Source organism: Nylanderia fulva, unplaced genomic scaffold, assembly GCF_048542155.1.
Source record: "Nylanderia fulva isolate GAGA-0341 unplaced genomic scaffold, ASM4854215v1 Scaffold43, whole genome shotgun sequence".
NCBI classification, from domain to species: Eukaryota; Metazoa; Arthropoda; class Insecta; order Hymenoptera; family Formicidae; genus Nylanderia; species Nylanderia fulva.
The window spans coordinates 809143-829707 of NW_028190510.1; the positions used below are offsets into that span (position 1 = coordinate 809143).

Genomic DNA, 20565 nt, shown 5'->3' on the forward strand with positions numbered 1-20565 from the left:
ATAGAAGAAAATATATAAAGGATGAGAGAAGAAATTTTTCTCTTCTTAAATATGTTCGTTAATCCTTAAATCAATGTAATACCTACGTCATATTTGATATGAAAAACTTTTATAGTGTTTTTAAATAAAAAAAAATATATTAATATTATTATTTTTTAAATTAAGGATCTTATTTACACTTTAATTAAATTTTTAATTATTCATTTTTGAATTAGAAATAGTGAAAAAGATAAAATATCCAGTGTGATTTTTATCGATTATATACAATTTATACAATTATTTTTTTAATAAATGGAGTATGGCCTTTTTTATATCACAGTTTATCTCCACACATTTAATTTAGTATATTCGTGTGAAATATGACATATCCTACGCAACTATTGTTGACAAAAATATTTCAAGATTTCATGATTTCACATTTAATTGATTTATGAATTTCTGGTCTTGGAAAATGTAAAAAGTGAGGGAATTTTTGCATCGAGTCTGCTGGACACCCTGATATATACAGAAGCGCATTCCGCGCGACGTTATCAGATTATTCTAGGATAACGGAACGCATAATTAATATCTCGGATATATATCACTCTTGTAAGTACGCACTTTATGAATATCCGAATGCCAGCCACTGTATAAACGAGGCATCAGATCGCGGACGTTTTGCGCGCGAATGAAAATGAGTCGACGTCGACTCGCGCGACATACGACTCGCGTATAATTACGCGAGGTAGTTGATTTAGAGCCGCCCGCGGCGGATTTACCTGTCGAGTCGCGGGAATCGCAAATGGAATCCGCGCCGTATATAATTGGCCTGTCGTCGCTCTCCTCTGACTGATTAATTCAGCTGCAACCGGAGCAGAGGGCTTTTAACGAGCGTTATACATAGATATACAAATGCGGAGTGCATTCCGCGATTTTATCGAGAGAAAGATCTTAACTGTTCTAGACATAAATCGAGAGAAAGAGAGAGTGTGTGTGAGGAGAGATTAAATTGCGCATTTATGCATCGAGCCATTTCTCGCGTTATTATAATTACAGGGTGTATACTCCCTGGAAAAATCTGGAATTATTTTTTCTTTATTGAAAAAGCCTGGAATATTCATGGAATTTATTTTAAATTCAGCGAATTTTTTTTTAAAATTGCTCCTTTTATTTTATTTTTAAATATATTTTTAAAGAATATAAAATTTAAAATCTCGACGGCAATCGGAGCCTGTGCGGATGACATGCACAAAATTAATAAATTAAAATGAGATCTCAAGTCAAACTCATTTATTAAATTCTAAACGTTTCGACCCACTTCGGGTCTTCTTCAGTAGAATCCGCAAATAAATTAAATATCATTCTCCTCCCTATTCGAACCGTCCGGCCGTCGGAGTGTCTCCCTAACGGTGACCATCGTCAGGAAGGAAGCAGAGCAGTGACTCCCTTACCAACACCCGACAGCAAAAACAGAGAGAAGACGATGCTACACGTGACACATCACTCTAACGACTGTGCGGGTCGAAACGTTTAGAATTTAATAAATGAGTTTGACTTGAGATCTCATTTTAATTTATTAATTTTGTGCATGTCATCCGCACAGGCTCCGATTGCCGTCGAGATTTTATTTTTATTGTAACACAATAATTTGAGCCGAGATTAACAGTTTTTTTATAATATAAAATTTATTAGGTTTACGAAGTATAGATATATAAAATATATTTTATTATAAAATATATAATATTATATTATTAGATATTAAAAAATATTTTATTTATGTTAAAAAATTATGTATAACAAAAATATACTTAATTTAAAATTGTATTGAAAATTCTCATTTAAAATTATATTGAAAATTGCCCCTATGATCTTATTTTCAAATATACTTTTAAAGAATATAAAATTTATTAGGTTTATATAAAGTACACTAAAAAAAATTTGTTAACTTGATTAAACCTTTCAACTAAATATTATTTTAAGAGTTTAACTAGGCTCTGTAATATATAAATATAAATTTAACATATATAAGATAGGCAATAAGAGCCAAATCGCGGATGACAGTGCGTTATTCTAAACGAAACTAAAATTTTTTCGTTAGAATTAAATACTTGTGCACAAGGCACCAAATTTTTACTTGGACACGGCCAAGATATAAAATTGGAATAATCTCTACAAGAGATTTTTAATTCCATGTATCCCCTATTCCCCCTAAAGAAATAAAGTGCGAGAGAAAAATATAGATCCGAAAGTCGCAGAATCGGGAATCGAACCCGAGACCTTTCGCTTGCCGGGCGACTGCTCTTCCAACTGAGCTATTCAGATTCTTTCGATTCTATACTTTTCTCTGTTATATATATTAATGTTGGTAAATAAACGCCTTTAAGCCAGCGTGTATAAATTAAGAGTTTAACTAGGCTCTGTAATATATAAATATAAATTTAACATATATAAGATAGGCAATAAGAGCCAAATCGCGGATGACAGTGCGTTATTCTAAACGAAACTAAAATTTTTTCGTTAGAATTAAATACCTGTGCACAAGGCACCAAATTTTTACTTGGACACGGCCAAGATATAAAATTGGAATAATCTCTACAAGATCGTCATCCGCGATTTGGCTCTTATTGCCTATCTTATATATGTTAAATTTATATTTATATATTACAGAGCCTAGTTAAACTCTTAATTTATACACGCTGGCTTAAAGGCGTTTATTTACCAACATTAATATATATAACAGAGAAAAGTATAGAATCGAAAGAATCTGAATAGCTCAGTTGGAAGAGCAGTCGCCCGGCAAGCGAAAGGTCTCGGGTTCGATTCCCGATTCTGCGACTTTCGGATCTATATTTTTCTCTCGCACTTTATTTCTTTAGGGGGAATAGGGGATACATGGAATTAAAAATCTCTTGTAGAAATTATTCCAATTTTATATCTTGGCCGTGTCCAAGTAAAAATTTGGTGCCTTGTGCACAAGTATTTAATTCTAACGAAAAAATTTTAGTTTCGTTTAGAATAACGCACTGTCATCCGCGATTTGGCTCTTATTGCCTATCTTATATATGTTAAATTTATATTTATATATTACAGAGCCTAGTTAAACTCTTAATTTATACACGCTGGCTTAAAGGCGTTTATTTACCAACATTAATATATATAACAGAGAAAAGTATAGAATCGAAAGAATCTGAATAGCTCAGTTGGAAGAGCAGTCGCCCGGCAAGCGAAAGGTCTCGGGTTCGATTCCCGATTCTGCGACTTTCGGATCTATATTTTTCTCTCGCACTTTATTTCTTTAGGGGGAATAGGGGATACATGGAATTAAAAATCTCTTGTAGAGATTATTCCAATTTTATATCTTGGCCGTGTCCAAGTAAAAATTTGGTGCCTTGTGCACAGGTATTTAATTCTAACGAAAAAATTTTAGTTTCGTTTAAATATTATTTTGTTAATTAAACATATAAAAATATATTTAAATTAAATGTAACATATTTAAATTTAACAAAACGTATATTTGACTTAAATACTAATATAAGTTCAATTAACAAAATAGTAATTTAGTTGAAAGGTTCAATCAAGTTAACAAATTTTTTTAGTGTATATTAAAAATATATTTTATTATAAAATATATTATATTATATTAAAAAAATTCATTTGTGTTAAAAAATTATATATATATATATAAAATTATATATATATATATATACAGGGTTTGTCCGGAAAGTAATGCGTCGCATTTTTTTGTGACGCGACTATACATCGCAGAGCGATGGGACCGGTTGGGGAGGAAGGGGGGTACCCTTAGCTTTCCAACGGTAGGTCGCTCAATTGTTTCCATGCGCTTGGAGGGTTAGGACGGCTTATTCTGTGAACCTCTGCTTAGTGGTCGCGTCGAACTTGTGATGGAGAGAACGATAGAGCAACGCTATGCGATAAAGTTTTGCGTGAAGCTGGACAAGACGCCGCTGGAAACTTTTGAAATGCTCAAGAAAGTTTTCGGGGACGATTGCCTTTCCAAATCGCAGTCAAACAGATGGCACAAGATGTTTAGAGAAGGTCGGAAGGAGGTCGCCGACGAGGCCCGCGCAGGACGCCCGTCAACATCGCGAACGGACGACAATGTGACTCGTGTGCGCCAATTATTGAATTCAGACCGTCGAATGAATGTTCGCTTAATGTCGGAATTATTGAACTTGCCGAAAACGATTGTTCACGAGATTGTATCGGAAGACTTGGCCATGCGGAAGATTTGCGCAAAACTTGTGCCCAGAGTGTTGACCGATGCGCAAAAGCAACACCGAGTGGAAGTTTGTGAAGAACTCAAGCAACTCTGTGCAGATAATCCCAATTTCCTGAACAACGTTATCTTGGCCCCGGCGGACTTTTTTTTATTTCCTCGGCTGAAAAGGGAGCTCAAAGGACAACAGCTCGAGTCGGTTGACAACGTACAAGCTACTTCGACGGCCTCCCTGAACAGCATCCCAGTCAAGGAGTTCCAGAAATCTTATGACGCATGGAAATCGCGTTGGCAAAAATGTATTGACGCAGAAGGGTCATACTTCGAACAATTTTAAGTTGTTTTACCTATGCGATCAATAAATTCTTTTTTAAAAAAATGCGACGCATTACTTTCCGGACAAACCCTGTATATATATATATATATATAACAAAAATATACTTCATTAAAAATTTTATTAAAAATTTTTTAAAATTCGAACAATAAGGTACCTGGAAAATCATGGAATTTATTTCTACATATAAGATTTGAGTATACACCCTGAATTATTATGAAGTGCGAGGACAGGAGATGCAGGAGATGCATTTGCCTTAGGAAGGTAGGAGGAAGAAAGAGAGAGTAGCGGAACGTTTCCTAAGTCGCACACGTGCGCCGCCGAGATTGCATTTCTGGGAAGGTGTCGCCTTCCACAAAGCGATACTCCCGCGTGCCAAAAGGCCGCGACCGGACAGCCTGAAATCAATTTGCGGCTCGCAAATAACGCCACGCATCGCCATATCCCGAGCGCGTATACTTTTCGTCCCGTTAAGTACATAATAGTACACGTAACTAACGCGCGATGCGAATATATTACGAGTTCATTGCCGAAAACGATTGTTCACGAGATTGTATCGGAAGACTTGGCCATGCGGAAGATTTGCGCAAAACTTGTGCCCAGAGTGTTGACCGATGCGCAAAAGCAACACCGAGTGGAAGTTTGTGAAGAACTCAAGCAACTCTGTGCAGATAATCCCAATTTCCTGAACAACGTTATCTTGGCCCCGGCGGACTTTTTTTTATTTCCTCGGCTGAAAAGGGAGCTCAAATAGTAATAGTCTCTCAAATAGTCATAAGTCTCTTAAATTCAGTGCGCCTGAGAAAACCGACGTTACGCTTTGGTATTTCTTCCTTTGTTATTTCATCGAATTTTAGGGGTCTTACAACCCCGAAAAAATTCTCTTAGAATTTATTCTGAAAATCACATGCATGGAATCGTGGGATAATTTTAGAAATGGGATAATTTGTTCTAATCTTAATGTTGTATTGTATATTGTAAAGGAATTTAAAACAAAAATATATTTTTTTATTATAAAATATAATATTATATTATTATATTTAAAATATTTTATTTTTATCAAATATATACCCTTAAAGAATATAAAATTTATATTAGGTTTATATAAAGTACATTAAAATCTATTTTATTATAAAATATATTATATTAAAAAGTATTTTATTTATATGTTAAAAAATTATGTGTAACAAAAATATATGTTTAATCTACATTCGTTTATCGTCTTATCGCTTATCTTACTGATTGCGTGTAACTAAATAATTTCTATAGTCGAAGGTAGCTAATAATAATGTATATGTTGTATTCATATTTATATTTTAATTTATATTATATTTTGTTCCACATGGAGAAAATTTTTCGTTATATCTTACCGCAAAATTCACAACAAATTTTATCATGTTTGATAATAAATCGAAAATTACATGTAAAAATCATGAACGGTTAAGGATTGAAAATATTATGCTGCATTTGTAAAATTTATATAAAATATTGTATATACTTATCACTTTTTTGGCATCTTTCATTCTAATTAAAACACTTAAATAATCATTAGTTTTTCATGTAATTTTTAATATATTTTAAAATTATTAAAATTTTACTATATGTATATTTTAGTAAAATTAATCAAAAAAATTTTTTATATCTTATTGTGGTAGGTATTAATATTTTTTTGTGGTAAATATTAATCAACGAAATTTTCAAAATTGTTCTAACATTGTATATATTGTCCTTCGATTACCACGGATAAATAATAACAAAAAATTCTCTCTGTGTAACAATATTCACGAAAGTGAAATTAAATATTTATGCTGCATTATTTACTCGTGATTATTTTAAATTAATATAAAAAATAGGATATTTTAATTTTTAAATGTCTCAGGTTATTGTCTTCTTTAAAAAGTATAAATATCTTCATTAATAAATAAAAATTCCGATTACTCGTATTTTTGTAAAAACACCATGATCTTGTCATTCAGGCTTCAATTATACATTTAATAACATATTTAATTATATAATTATATTAATAATATACTTATATTTTTAGAATTTTATATTTATTATAATTTAATACTATTTAAGGTATTTAAGGTAAAAAAATAACTAGTTCAAGTTGAAAATTAATACATTTTAAATTAACTAAGCTAAGTTATTAACGTTTTAACTTTTAATTAAGTTAAGTAGTTATTACCCAAGCTAGACGTTAATTAATTCAAAAAAAATTCGAAAAAAATCACAACGAACTACATTTTCGCGTAAATAATCATAAAATAAAAATCACAGTCAATTATTCGTTCGCGACGATTCGAAGGAGAGTATCGTCCGAGACTCTTCGTCTCCGGGAGGCGATTGTCAGCCGACTAACGGTGAAGAGCGTGCGTTCTGTCGAGTTCGCAAAGTGCCGCGCAACAAACACACGCGCCGTCGTCGTTCCGCTTCCTTTCCATTCCATTCCGTTCCTTTCACGCAGGACCACCGCATGCACCGTCGTGGATGCAGTGCGGTGCCGCGATCAGTTTCTCGCCGCGACGCGACGATCGGAAACCGCGTGCGGAGATGCGAAACGAGATCGCGAATCGCGACAGGAAGCTGGGCACGCGCGACTTTTCGTTCCGGAGGAAGGTTGACCGACGTCGTCACAAGCGTATGGAATTTCATTTATTACGGTCTCACTATTATCTTATAAGTGGGTTTTTCTCCGCGGACTTTGACAGTGCTGGAAAATCAGGTTATCTATGGATATTAAAAAAAAAAATAAGAATTAGACTGGTTCTCTCGACTATCTGTTTAGTCGTGTTTCTCGGAGAGCAGTTTCTCCAAGTATGATATATGGGGTGTTCGAGAAGTCATGCGCATTCTTTTTCTGACAATGAGGTATAAATTAGTAATCGAAGCAAAAAAAATTAAATGACAATTGTTTTAATGTCGAGATTAATTGACACGTGATTTTGACACATCCTCTTTCTCTCTCTCTCTCTTTTATAATCATATTTTTTCTTAATTATTTAAACAGATTTTTAATGGAATCTTTCTATGAAAATTAAGATTATTTTACGCTTTAAAAGTTAAAAAAAATAAAGTGACAATTATTGACACGTGATTTTGACACATCCTCTCTCTCTCTCTCTCTCTCTCTCTTTTATAATCATATTTTTTCTTCATTATTTAAACAGATTTTTAATGGAATCTTTCTATGAAAATTAAGATTATTTTACGCTTTAAAAGTTAAAAAAAATAAAGTGACAGTTGACACGTGATTTTGACACATCCTCTCTCTCTTTTATAATCATATTTTTCCTCAATTATTTAAACAGATTTTTAATAGAATCTTTCTATGAAAATTGAGATTATTTTACGCTTTAAAAGTTAAAAAAAAATAAAGTGACAGTGGACACGTGATTTTGACACATTCTCTCTTTTATAATCATATTTTATTTTAATTATTTAAACAGATTTTTAATGGAATCTTTCTATGAAAATTGAGATTATTTTACGCTTTGAAAGTTAAATTATAAAAAGATACGGTAATTACGATTTTTTATATGCGATGCTTTTAACGATATCGTATTTCGATGTGATGTAGGAGCATCTTTTATCTTCATTCTTATGTTCTTTTCTCGACTCACCCTGTACACGTGATTTCTGATCGTCCAGGACACGTGGGAGGTGAAATACATCGCTTGTGCAGTGGCGTAACAGTAAACAAAGTCGAAAAGAAGGACGATCGAACCTGTTTGGCCAACGCGTTACTCAACGAATACATTATATATTACGGGTGTGAATTAATTCCCATCTCGAAAATATCGTCAGACGAAAGTCTCGGTATCATGTCCAGAGTCTCAGGCACTTTCATTAATTTCGGGAAATAAGATAATAAGAAAAAATGACAAAGTATAATAAATAAAAAGATGCACTTGTCGATTTTCTTGACAACGTATTATCAAGAGAGAAAGTTTCATTAAAAAGTATTAATGACGACAACAATTTTTGGAGCAAAATTTCACGTTGACGAAATGTTACCAAATATTCTAGTACTATAATATTCGGATCCGACGCAATTTTGGAATTAAATAAATTGATCGTTTCGATAACAATAAAGTTGGAAAATTCTCGCCACGTCTCTCTACGATCTCAGAGATAAAAGAAAAAAGAAAGAAAACTTGTTAGAGGCCACAAGCGCATTCGAATATGGTTACGCTCCTATTACATCGCACGACATAGTCGTGGGTGTAATGACAGCGACCAGCTTACCAACAAAGTAAGTACCAAAATAATCTCATTGTCAGAAAAAAAGAGAGATACGCCAGTCTGATATCCACGTGTACACAGCTGAGAAATTTCTCTTAAATTTGACAGATATCACATATGTCCCAAACGGTCCACAGAAATTGTTGTTCATTTAACACAAATATTGTGTTAATATTTTAACACAAAATAAATGCAAAACTTCAAATAATTTAAAATAAATTTTGTGTAAAATTAACATAATTCTAATGTAAAAATTAACAAGAAATATGTTAATTTTAGATTTTATCATCAACAAAATCAACATTTTTTCTGTAAATTTTAACAGAAAAATCTTCAGTCACTAGCAGAACATATTTATTGTGTAAAATTAAAAATAGATGCATATTGTGTTATTTTTACATTTTTTTCAGTTCTTTTATAATTTAACATTTAAGTTAAATTAACAGAACAGTAATATGTTAAATTAACACATGAATGTATATTTAACACAAAAATTTTAACGGGGATCGTTTTTAACAAGAAAACAAATTTTTCTACTGTGTACTAAAATCCGTAATTTTATTACATCACACTGTAATCAACTGAACAAAGCTGTTACATATAGAAGTAAAAATCAAAAATATAAAATACAATTTAGAAAATCGTAGCTATTCTCTAGGCTTTGTATAATGAAATGCACGAGAAGCGACCGCTAAGCGGAGCAGGAATATTTGCATATTATATTAGGTCTTGAAATCCTTGTACACACATAGATATTGTAGAGTACAATCTTTTGTATAAACAGCAACTCGAGACAGCTATTAGCAAAAGAACATTCTACACGGAGAAAATTTTCTCTTAGAGTTTACCCTGAAAATCATGCATGGTAATCGTGGGACAATATAGAAGAATTTTATTAAAAAGTTTCTCTGATTAATATTTCCCACAATAAAAAGTATTAATATGTACATACAATAAAAAAAGAATTTGTTAACTTGATTAAACCTTTCAACTAAATTAATTTTAATTTAATTTTGTTAATTGAACATATGAAAATATTTAAATTAAATTTAACAATAAAAGGTATATTTTTTGATTTAAATACTAATATATGTTCACTTAACAAAATAGTAATTTAGAAAGGTTTAGTGAACAAATTTTTTTTTTAAGTGTAGTAAAATTAATCGAACATATTTTATATTTTTTATTTTTAAAAAATATTAATCATAAAGAAACTCTTATAAAATTCTTTCAATACCATATTAGAAGCAATTTTAAATACAATTTTAAATGAGAATTTTCAATACAATTTTAAATTAAGTATATTTTTGTTATACATCATTTTTTAACATAAATAAAATAATTTTTAATATATAATAATATAATATTATATTGTATAATAAAATATATTTTATATACTTTATAAACCTAATAAATTTCATATTCTTTAAAGGTATATTTAAAATTATATCAAAGGAGCAATTTTTTTTTAAATTCTCTGAGTTCAAAATAAATTCCATGAGTATTCCACAATTTTTCAAGGTAGAAAAATAACGCGAAAAAATGGCCCGATGCAAATGTACAATTAAAAAAAAATCTTATACTCTCTTTAGTCAAGTTAACCAATTTTTTTCAGTGTTTATAATGATCCCCGACTCCGTTAAATGATCTTCTCTTGTCAATACTAAAAATTTGAGAGGTCGTAGCGAGATTTATCGCAAATATGTATATATACTCGCGAATTTGTTCGACACAATGAAAGATTGCGGGACGGACGATCTGGCAATTTGAAAGCAATTAATCGCCGAAATCCGCCGATGACGACGACGACGTTGATCGCGTGTCGCGCCTTGTTCCGTCGTCCGTTTCGCGGACTCGTTCCAGACCGGTTTTCGCTTCTCTCGCGGTTGATCGCGTGGAAAAGTGCCGCCGTGAAACCAGACCGCATCGCGTGGCGGCACATCTCGTGAGATAAAGTATTCTCCTAACACGTCGGAGAAACCGCATTAGAAGAATTTATATTCGAGGTGCATCGTGATGCGCGCGCTACCTCGATAAAAGAGAGAGAGAGAGCGTGTCTTTTTCTTCGAAAAAGAAAAGAAAAGAAGGAGAAAGAGGCCTCTTTGCGATTTTACAGCCTCATTTCTACTCCAGAAATTACGTCACTAAGTTACATTAACCTAATTAAATTATATCGCTTCTCGAGTAGCTCTCGACTCGAGTTTGTTGATTCTCGAACACGATTTCTCTACACCCTTATATTAGAAATTAACAGGGTTGGCTAAGTTTATGATTTTTTTAAACCAAGTTAAGTTTAAGTTAGTTGCTTATAAAATTAATTTTTAATAAAAGAAAAAGAAGAAACTTTATTTGGGATTTTAATCCAATGCACCAAAATCTGCCATATTAAAAGTAATTTTCAAAATAAAAAAATTGATGAAAAAGGTTATTTAATTATTTGAAAGATTTAATAATTAATAAAGAAATTAATTTAGTAATAAAATTGATTTAAATAGAAGGAATTTCATTATATGATTAATTGGAGGCACTAAAAAAACAATAATGGTATTCAGACATAAAAAATTTAAACTTATTGTTGGGAAAAAAGATAATATGTAAGTTTAAGTTCAAAAATAACTAGTTAAATTAAAAATTAATACATTTTAAATTAACTAAGCTAAGTTAAAAGTTATTAACTTTTAACTTTTTTTAACTTTTAACTAATTAACTAGTTATTACCCAACCTGGAAATTAAATAACATCGTCTTCGCAAAAGAAACAAATAAATATTAAAAGCTGTTTGACAGATACTTTTTGTGGCAATCAATTATAGATATCGCGAATTGTATCCGCTGCTTGTCGCCGCGGAGCAAATCGATGCAAATCAAGTTTCATTAATAAACCGCGATCATCAGATGGTTTCGGAGATACCGTGGGCGATATCTCGAGGTCTATCTCGATGTACGAGAGATGTATGTATTCCCGCTCTTCCGCTATATAATATACGGTGGATACAGACGCCCCTTTATTATTACGGACGCGCGAGTCCTTGTTCAATATTCATAGCGCGTCTCGCAAAAAGCGTCTTCGCTGATGATAGTCTTGTTATGCGTGTCATCATAGTATATTACATGATTCTTAGTACCGCCGGGTAACCCTCGACTGTATGTACACTAAACAAGAATATGTAAAATTACATAAAAATATGTAAAATTACATAAATAAGTGTAAAATTGCACGACAAATTTATCGTGTAAAATTGCACGATAAATAATGAAAAAATATTTTTTTTCATTATTTACCGTGTAATTTTACACTTAAATTATTTATGTAATTTTACATATTTTTATGTAATATATTACATATTTTTTACAGTGATAATATCACTCACTCTCACGTTCAAATCACTCGATCGTGTATGTACACTAAAAAAATATGTAAAATTACATAAATAATTGTAAAATTGCACGATAAATAATGAAAAAAAAATTTTTTTTTATTATTTACCGTGTAATTTTACGCTTAATTTTTAAATGTAATTTTACATATTTTTATGTAATATATTACAAATTTTTTACACACAGTGTTAGTATCACTCGCTCTCGCATTCAAATCACTCGTGTTGCTCGCGAGCCTCGATCGAGGGTGCAGTTGAAACTTCGTAAACATAATTTGAAGTCTTGGGACGATAAAAGTAAATTTTGAGAATCCCGTTTTATCTTTGTGTTTGAAAATATAATTATAGATTTAAAAGAAGTGATCTTAATTATCTCCATATTTTTCCTCCAGTTGACAGATAATCGCTTAACAAATAATTAACTCTGTCATTAATTAGAACACATTGGAATATTGCATTAATTAACTGTAATACATTAAAGAATGAGGTCGAAAATTATATCGCAAGGTAACTGCACAGATTTTTTACGTTCGATTGGAAAAAATTAAAGCAATGTAGTTTTAAATTAAATGTCAAAAACAGTATAATAAATTATCATTTTTTTTCACAAAAAGAATTATACATATACTATAATATATAATATATACACATATATAATTATTAAATATAAATATCGATCAAGTAAGATTCTGGTCAAATTCAATTTTTTTGTATCGGTTCCAAAACAAGAAATCTCTCATTATAGACTTGATAGCATCGAATATTTTAGATAACTGCACCATGAAACAACAATTGCAACCATTATAGCACAAAGATTAACTCGAACGACGTAAGACAGAATGGAATGTCCTTTGTGTGAAACTCGGCTGTTTTAACGCCATAAACGTATGGATTAGCTAATATCTTTCAGTCAGTCAATGCAATATCTATTCCTTGTTCAGCAAATAGAATTGATTGTCTCGAAAAGATGAGGGAAGTATTGTAAAAAGAAAATGAATAATTTTCTAAGACGGTGCATAAGATAAATTCTTATCCATAATTGACATTTATAATAGTTATACAATTTTTTTAAATTCTCAATATTTTTAATTATTAAAATCTATATTTATTTGTTCTTTCCCATCGATCGCAAGAAATCTGTATCTTAGGGTGTCTAGCAGTTAAGGAAATCTGGAAAACTGGGCATTGTCAGGGAAATTTATAAATCTGGAATTGTCAGGGAAAAGTCAGAAAATTTTACTATTTATCTGGATTTTTTACATTATTCTACATTTGTCTCAATAATTGAAATTTTTTATTAAATAAATATAAAGTTTTCCTCGACTCCCAGCACGCTAATTTTCTATGTTAAAAATCGATTCATCTACAGCGTGTTCGTTAATTTATATTTTTATCGTCGTGTTATTTTATTTCAATATGTTTGATAGAGACAAAAAAAGATGATTATTTAAATAGTTTATAGTGACATGTTTGTTTCGATTATCGTACATAATGCAGATTGTATAATTGATTTAAATTTTTGTTTTTTTAACTTCCGAACCTTTTTATTGTCGACAAAAATATCTCAAGGATTTCATGATTTAACATTGAATTGATTTATCATATAGATATATGCAAATTATATATTTGTAAAAAATAATATTAAAAAATCAGGGAAAAAATTAATTTCTAGTTTGGGAAAATCTGAAAAAGTCAGAGAATTTTTTTCATTGAATTTGTTGGACACTCTGACGCTGTTTTGCACACATATTTTTTTATTTAAAAAATGTTTTTTTCGTCTCACTTTAATATATTCGAAGGGTCACGATGCAATTAGTTCGAGGATAATATTCAAAAAGGTACAACACAAATAGCAATACATTTATCGACTCTACGTTGTAAACAAACGCGTTATCGTAATACTACATCCTTGCGGCAGATAAGATAATGATTATACGCAGTATGTGAAGTGTCAGACAATAATATCAATACTCCTTTCCGTTGAATTTCATACACACATGCCGCTTGATTTATCCTACGAATTTCGTCATCGAGCAAAAATAAAACACATCCTACAGAGTGTTTTGATCAATGTTGTATGTCTATTTTTTATCTGCGGTATATACGTATTTATACAGTCGATCTATTCATATTTTATTGCAGTCTGTGTTGGGCAACTTAAGTAGTATAAAAATGTATAAAGAGAAGAAAATTTAATTATTTTATTTTTTTTTTTATATAAGAATATAATAAACACACATAATTAGTAATCTTTTTGTCAAAGTCCGAAAGAAAAGACGTGTTTGACAACTTTGATTCATCTGAAAAATATTTTAATTAAATTTATTATTAAGGAATCTTTATAATTGATATTTTTATTGTTTAATCAAAAAATTTCTCAAAATAAAAAATTGTAAATTAGAAATTAAATTATTGAGGATGTATCCAATAATTTTCAATTTTATTGATTCACACTTAAGAATTTTCTAAATCATCAAGTATGAGACTAATGTCAAAATTGACCGTTTTATTCTTCAAGAATCTCTCTTATATATATACGCCTGTTTGTCTGTTCAATAATAGTTGAAAGACTTTCCCGCGTAATGTCGTGACGCGATTAATTGCGACCGGTCGAAAATGACTGGCGCTCTCGAACAGCTGCGTTGCTGATTCGTACGGTAAACTCGGTGCTCTAATTGCGACAATTGACTGTCATTGTTCTTCTAGTACGTATATAAGGCGAGGAGAATGTTCGACGTATCCGATCGGCAGTTGTGCTTAGATGATTTTAAAATTAGCTAGATAAAGATGAAATAAAAATATGAAGAAATAATAATTATATACATAAATTCATCTTAGATAAAATGAAGAGAATTTTCTAGATAATTTTTAAAACTGCGTATGTAAACGCAATTAAAAAAAATAAATGATAAAAGGGATATAAAAAATATATATATATATATATATATATATATATTCATATTTTTACTTATAAATTTTTATCGCTTTTTTTATTTGCTATGATTCTAAACCAAAATTATCTGAAAATTATTCTAGATAATTTAGTTAAGATAGTACTTTTTCATCTAAGATGCATGCAGATATAGATAATAAATTTTTGTATTATCTATATACATATATCTGTGAAAATTCGATTATGAAAAATATTGAATTCACCGATGCATCAGAGATGTCACACGATAAATATATTATATGAATTTGATATTTTTATAATAAAACATTGTTTAATTTTTATTTTTTATTTAATTAATATTTAAATAAATTATGACAAATATAAATTTATAAATCTTATTATAAATTAAATAAAAATATTTAATTAATCATCGTAATTTATAAAAAATTGTATGTTCGATTTTATCAGTGAAAAATTTTGTTGCGCCGTTGTCTCTGATCCATGAATTTCTAAAAAAGATATAGATTTTAAATTGACAGAGATATACATGTTGGCTTCAGATTCTAAAAATATGCGACTTGTGTTATTTAATTATCATTTTCAAATTCTTTTTATATTCATCAATAATAATTCTCATATGACTATATGTGAATTGATTTTATTATTATCAAGAAAAAATATTGCGGTGTCATATTTACACTTTCATTATTAACTCGATTGACTCTATAGACAAGCAGATTGTTTTCAATTTGAGTGATTAAGGCCTCTTTGTGGAATTGCCTCGTAGATTTAAATTCACTTAAATCAATTTCATATATAAAAATGGCAATAAATTATTTCACACAATTAAATTTATTAAGTTATATAAAATGAATTGGTTATATAAATGAGACTCTACATCGGCTGTTGCCCTTTACTTCTTTTCCGGAGATTGTAATTATAAATATATAATTATATTCACCACACTATAAATGTATAAGAAAATTATCATATACTGCGATATAACTTGTGTGTAGATACTTATAAATAGATTCTCGCTTCTATTTATTTTATCTACTACAAAATGCAATAGCAGCGAGATCTTATCTCCGTATTTACACAAATATAATAAAAATCACGTTACATCCGGAGCGTTCTAAATTTATACACACACATCTACACGTTCGATAAAGCATTTGCTTTTAATGGATATCTTTAGAGGAAAGCGATTAAAAAAGAACGAACTTTTTCTTTCTGGCAAACCAGTTGAAACTATACTTTGCTCGAGCGATAAAACCGAATATATACGATATTAAACAAGTAAGTTATTTATTTTATAATGAACTCTTTCGCGTACGCATATACGTGTATATACACATACAGGATGGACCATTTTAATCAATACACGCAGATATCTCATAAAATAGGCAAAAAAGAAAAATATGTTTTATACAAAAGTTGTAGGGTTGATGAGGACCTTCACCCTGACCTTGGAATCAAATTCAGGGGTCATTTTAAGGTCAACTTTATTTTCTTAAATGAAACCATCAATTTTTCAGATCGTATTCTTGTAGCTGATGTCGAGACCTTTCCAAAACACTATAATAAAACATTTTTTCATTAAGTACTTTTTGAGTTATAAAGGTTTGAAGTTAACAATTTGTCAAATGTCAAAATTTTTTTTTTTTTGACATTTGACAAAACTTCAAACCTTTATAATTCAAAAAGTACTTAATGAAAAAATGTTTTATTATAGTGTTTTGGAAAAGTTTCGACATCAGCTACAAGAATACAATATGAAAAATTGATGGTACCACTTAAGAAAATCAAGTTGACCTTAAAATGACCCCTAAATTTGACTCCAAGGTTATAGGGTCAAGGTCCTCATCAAGTGTCCCCTTCTGAATCCTACAACTTTTGTATAAACATTTTTCTATTTTGCTTACTGTATGAGATATCTGCGTGTACTGATTAAAATGGTCCACCCTGTATGTGTGTAGCTGGATATTGAATTGCGCGAAAATCGCAAGAATGTTCGCAATCGATGCAGTTCTGGGTGAGTCGATTCAACTATTAATAGACTATTAATACATGGTGAAAATGTTGCAACGTTCCTCGTTGCTCATACCGATCTACATTACAATTTTCGTAATTAGAAAGCATACATTGGTATATGTATATCGGAGTAATAATTTTATAACGCGGTAATTGCCGCGTACATTAGATTCCTAATTGGACTCCGGGGTAACAATTGAATTGCGGCGACTCGCCCAACCCAGTTTTCGAGAAACCGCGACTGTCGCCAATCGGTTTTGCCGCTCTTTTAATCACGCTACGACCACACGTCGATCTAAATCGCGCTCCAAGGAACTCTTCATTTATTGCGATAACACCAGCATTGTCTCCGTTAATTATCTCCGGCACATAAATGCATTAGAATTCAGGGTCGCACAAGTATTCTAACAGACATAATTGTACATCTGAGACTTGAAGACTCGTCTAGCTTGAACTAAACGCATTGGATCGGATAACAAGGTGTATACTCCCTGAAAAAACCTGGAATTCTCAGGGAATTTTGTTCTACCTTGAAAAATCCTGCAATTATCATGGAATTTATTTTGAACTCAGGGAATTTTTTAAAAAATTGCCCCTTTGATTTTATTTTCAAATATATCTTTAAAGGATATTAAATTTATTAGATCTATATAAAGTATATATATCAAAATAAATTTTATTATATAAATAATATATTATTATTTTAAAAAATATTTTATTTATGTTAAAAAATTATGTATAACAAAAATAAACTTAATTTAAAATTGTATTAAAAATTTTTTTAATACTTTCAATTTTACTTGGAATTTTGAACGAAAATTTTGTTCTACTTTAAAAAATCCTGGAATTATCATGGAATTTGATTTGATCTCAGGGAATTTTTAAAAAAATCAAATTAACATATCTTTTTTTTCAATGTAGAAAATCATGGAATCCTCAGAGAATTTATTTCTAAGATTTGAGTATACACCCTGTGTATAAAAAAAAATAAAGCAAGTTCCGTATATGATAAATTGTAAAAAATTAATAATTTATCCTTCGTCCGATCTGAAAAATCCGACGAGCAGATGTGCATGTGAGTTTGGTTGGTATCGATCCAAGAGAGAATAAGAAATAGAATTCAGGTAGCAATCGTTATTCTCGCGTCGCAATTCCGGTGCGAGAAATCACTTTCATCGCTCCTGTTTCGCGGCAAAAGATTACGGAGAGAGTATTAAAGAAAAGGTGGATTTTCACATAAGCCGATCGAATTACTTATAGGAGTTGGAAACTGCTTTAAGCCGATTTCCTTGACGATCCGATCAGCTGGCTTGTATTCAGTTCCGTCACATCGAAAGAAAAACTTTTAATGTCAAAGAGCCTGTGCGGAAAATCCTATACTCTTTTATGAAAATCTCAATGATAAAAGAAATTAATAAAATATTAGAAAATTAGTAATTCCGCATATTTGCAAGATGTAACTTTTAAAGCTTTTCTCATTTATTTTAAATTGTGAATGAAACAGGTGTAACTATATAAAATTATCAAATTCAGAATTATATAAATATTATTTTTTACTCTCTTAAGATGTAATAAATTCTTAAAAAATGGAAAAAGACTTAATTAAATTCAGATATTTTATTAAAATCTGTTACCATTTTATCTCGTATATAATATTATAGACGCATTTTTTAAAATATTACTTATGCATGAAAACAGGAACTTTGATCACATATAACTAAAATCAGTAATTATTCAAATGATGAGAAAAGTGGATAAAGGATGTTTTAACACCTATATTGGATTAAGGTCTTAATAAATATTTTATTATACGATGCAATATTAAAAAAAAAATGTTTCTCATCTTTATATATTATCCTACATTTTAAAATCTTCGACAATTATTGTCTTCATTTTATTGCACTTTGCGTCGCACGGTTAAATAAAAAGAGGTGACCGGCTTTCAAAATTGTAGGTTAAATGGATGGTGGTCATCGTATCTTTGAGTCCTTTTTTGGAAACCAAGAGCACGCGCACGCGTGCATGTAATACTACTGATTCGGTTTATTTTTAAGCATAAATTTAAACCGGTACTACGCTCAAGCAGAATTTTTCTCATGAGGAAGAGAATAATGACTCCATTCTCTCCGGTTTATTACACAAATATATTCATCGATATATTCTTTTATCTCTCCTCGTAAAAGAACTTAAGGCAAGACGAAACACGAACTTTTTTTTTAAATCTATACAGAGAAAGTTTTCTTTTAGAATTTACCCTGAAAATCAAGGAAAATATTTATCACAATAATAAAGTATAAAAAATATGTTCAATTAATTTTACTAAAAAAATTCCTCCAATGCCATATATTGTCTCGTGATTTTCAGGGTAAATTCTAAGAGAAAATTCTCTCCGTGTATTTGAAGGGATGTAAGTCGATTTTTTGAGTGAAAGATAGATATTAAATAGAACAATAAAGGTACAGAGTCGGATCATCTTTTGACGTGATTTCCAAGTGGAAAAATTTGAAAAATTTATTAAATTTTTTTTATTTAATTTCGAAAAGTTTATCGAATTTTTTCTATTGATTTTTTTTATTTTTTTAATTCAAATTTGTTAAAGTTATAAAAACATAAAAAGTATCGGTCGAAATCGGTTAAATTAATTTTTATTTAATGTTGAACAGTTCATTGAATTTTTTTTTTATTTATTTTCTATTGATTTTTTTAATTAATCTATTTTTTAAATTCAAATTTGTTAAAGTTATAAAAACATAAGGCTAAGAGAGTGTCGATCGAAACTTTTCTATTTTCTCGCTCCGGCAAGTATAATTAATTTTTTTTTCCAATTTTTCAATGTTCCTCGAACGAGAAGCATTTTCGAACTCGCCTCGGTATTTTTTTTCCTCGGCGATTCTTTTTCGTCGCGGTGCGGCACACAACGTAAGACTTGGTGCCGGCGATCCGGTCGGCCGATCCCATGCGGAGGCGCCGCTCCTCATGGAGAAAAACGATCCGAGCGACTGAGCAGACATCCGACACACAGCTGACTTTCTCTCTCTCTCTCACACACACACACACGTTGTTCCTCTTGAGGCAACACACAGCTCGCGCTCTTCTCCCGTCATTCTCTTTCTCTCCCTTCATCTTTATGCGACGCGCGAAGTATATAACTCGGGGATACTAATACACTACATCCGAGAACACAGGCGCGTAACTACTTATACGCGACAAGCGTTGAGAGATCAACAACTCTGCATTTTTAAAGATGTTATCATTTTTTTTTTATTATATAGGATCTTAATTAAAAATTCGCGTGTACGTTTGTATTCAATAATAACTCGGAATAAAGAGATTCTGTTATATGTATAATATTCGCCGGTTCATATCTATTCGAAATTCCAAAGTGCATTAAGTTTGATTAAGGGGATCCTGACCATGTCTGTTTTATCGACTTTGAGTTCAAGGGCTTTCTTTTTATTGGCTATACA

The 20565-nt window shown here is 30.6% G+C and overlaps 2 protein-coding genes across 2 annotated transcripts in view; both read left to right on the top strand.

Annotated features, from left to right (window-relative positions):
- The window catches only part of GEFmeso (Guanine nucleotide exchange factor in mesoderm), a 68178-nt gene that overhangs the window by 13939 nt on the left and 33674 nt on the right, over positions 1 to 20565 (top strand).
- On the top strand, positions 3674 to 4628 carry LOC146721679 (protein GVQW3-like). The gene is made up of 2 exons (XM_085486424.1): positions 3674 to 4331; positions 4362 to 4628. Exons 1-2 carry the CDS (start codon positions 3882 to 3884, stop codon positions 4551 to 4553), a joined length of 642 nt encoding a protein of 213 aa, XP_085342550.1. The 5' UTR covers positions 3674 to 3881; the 3' UTR covers positions 4554 to 4628.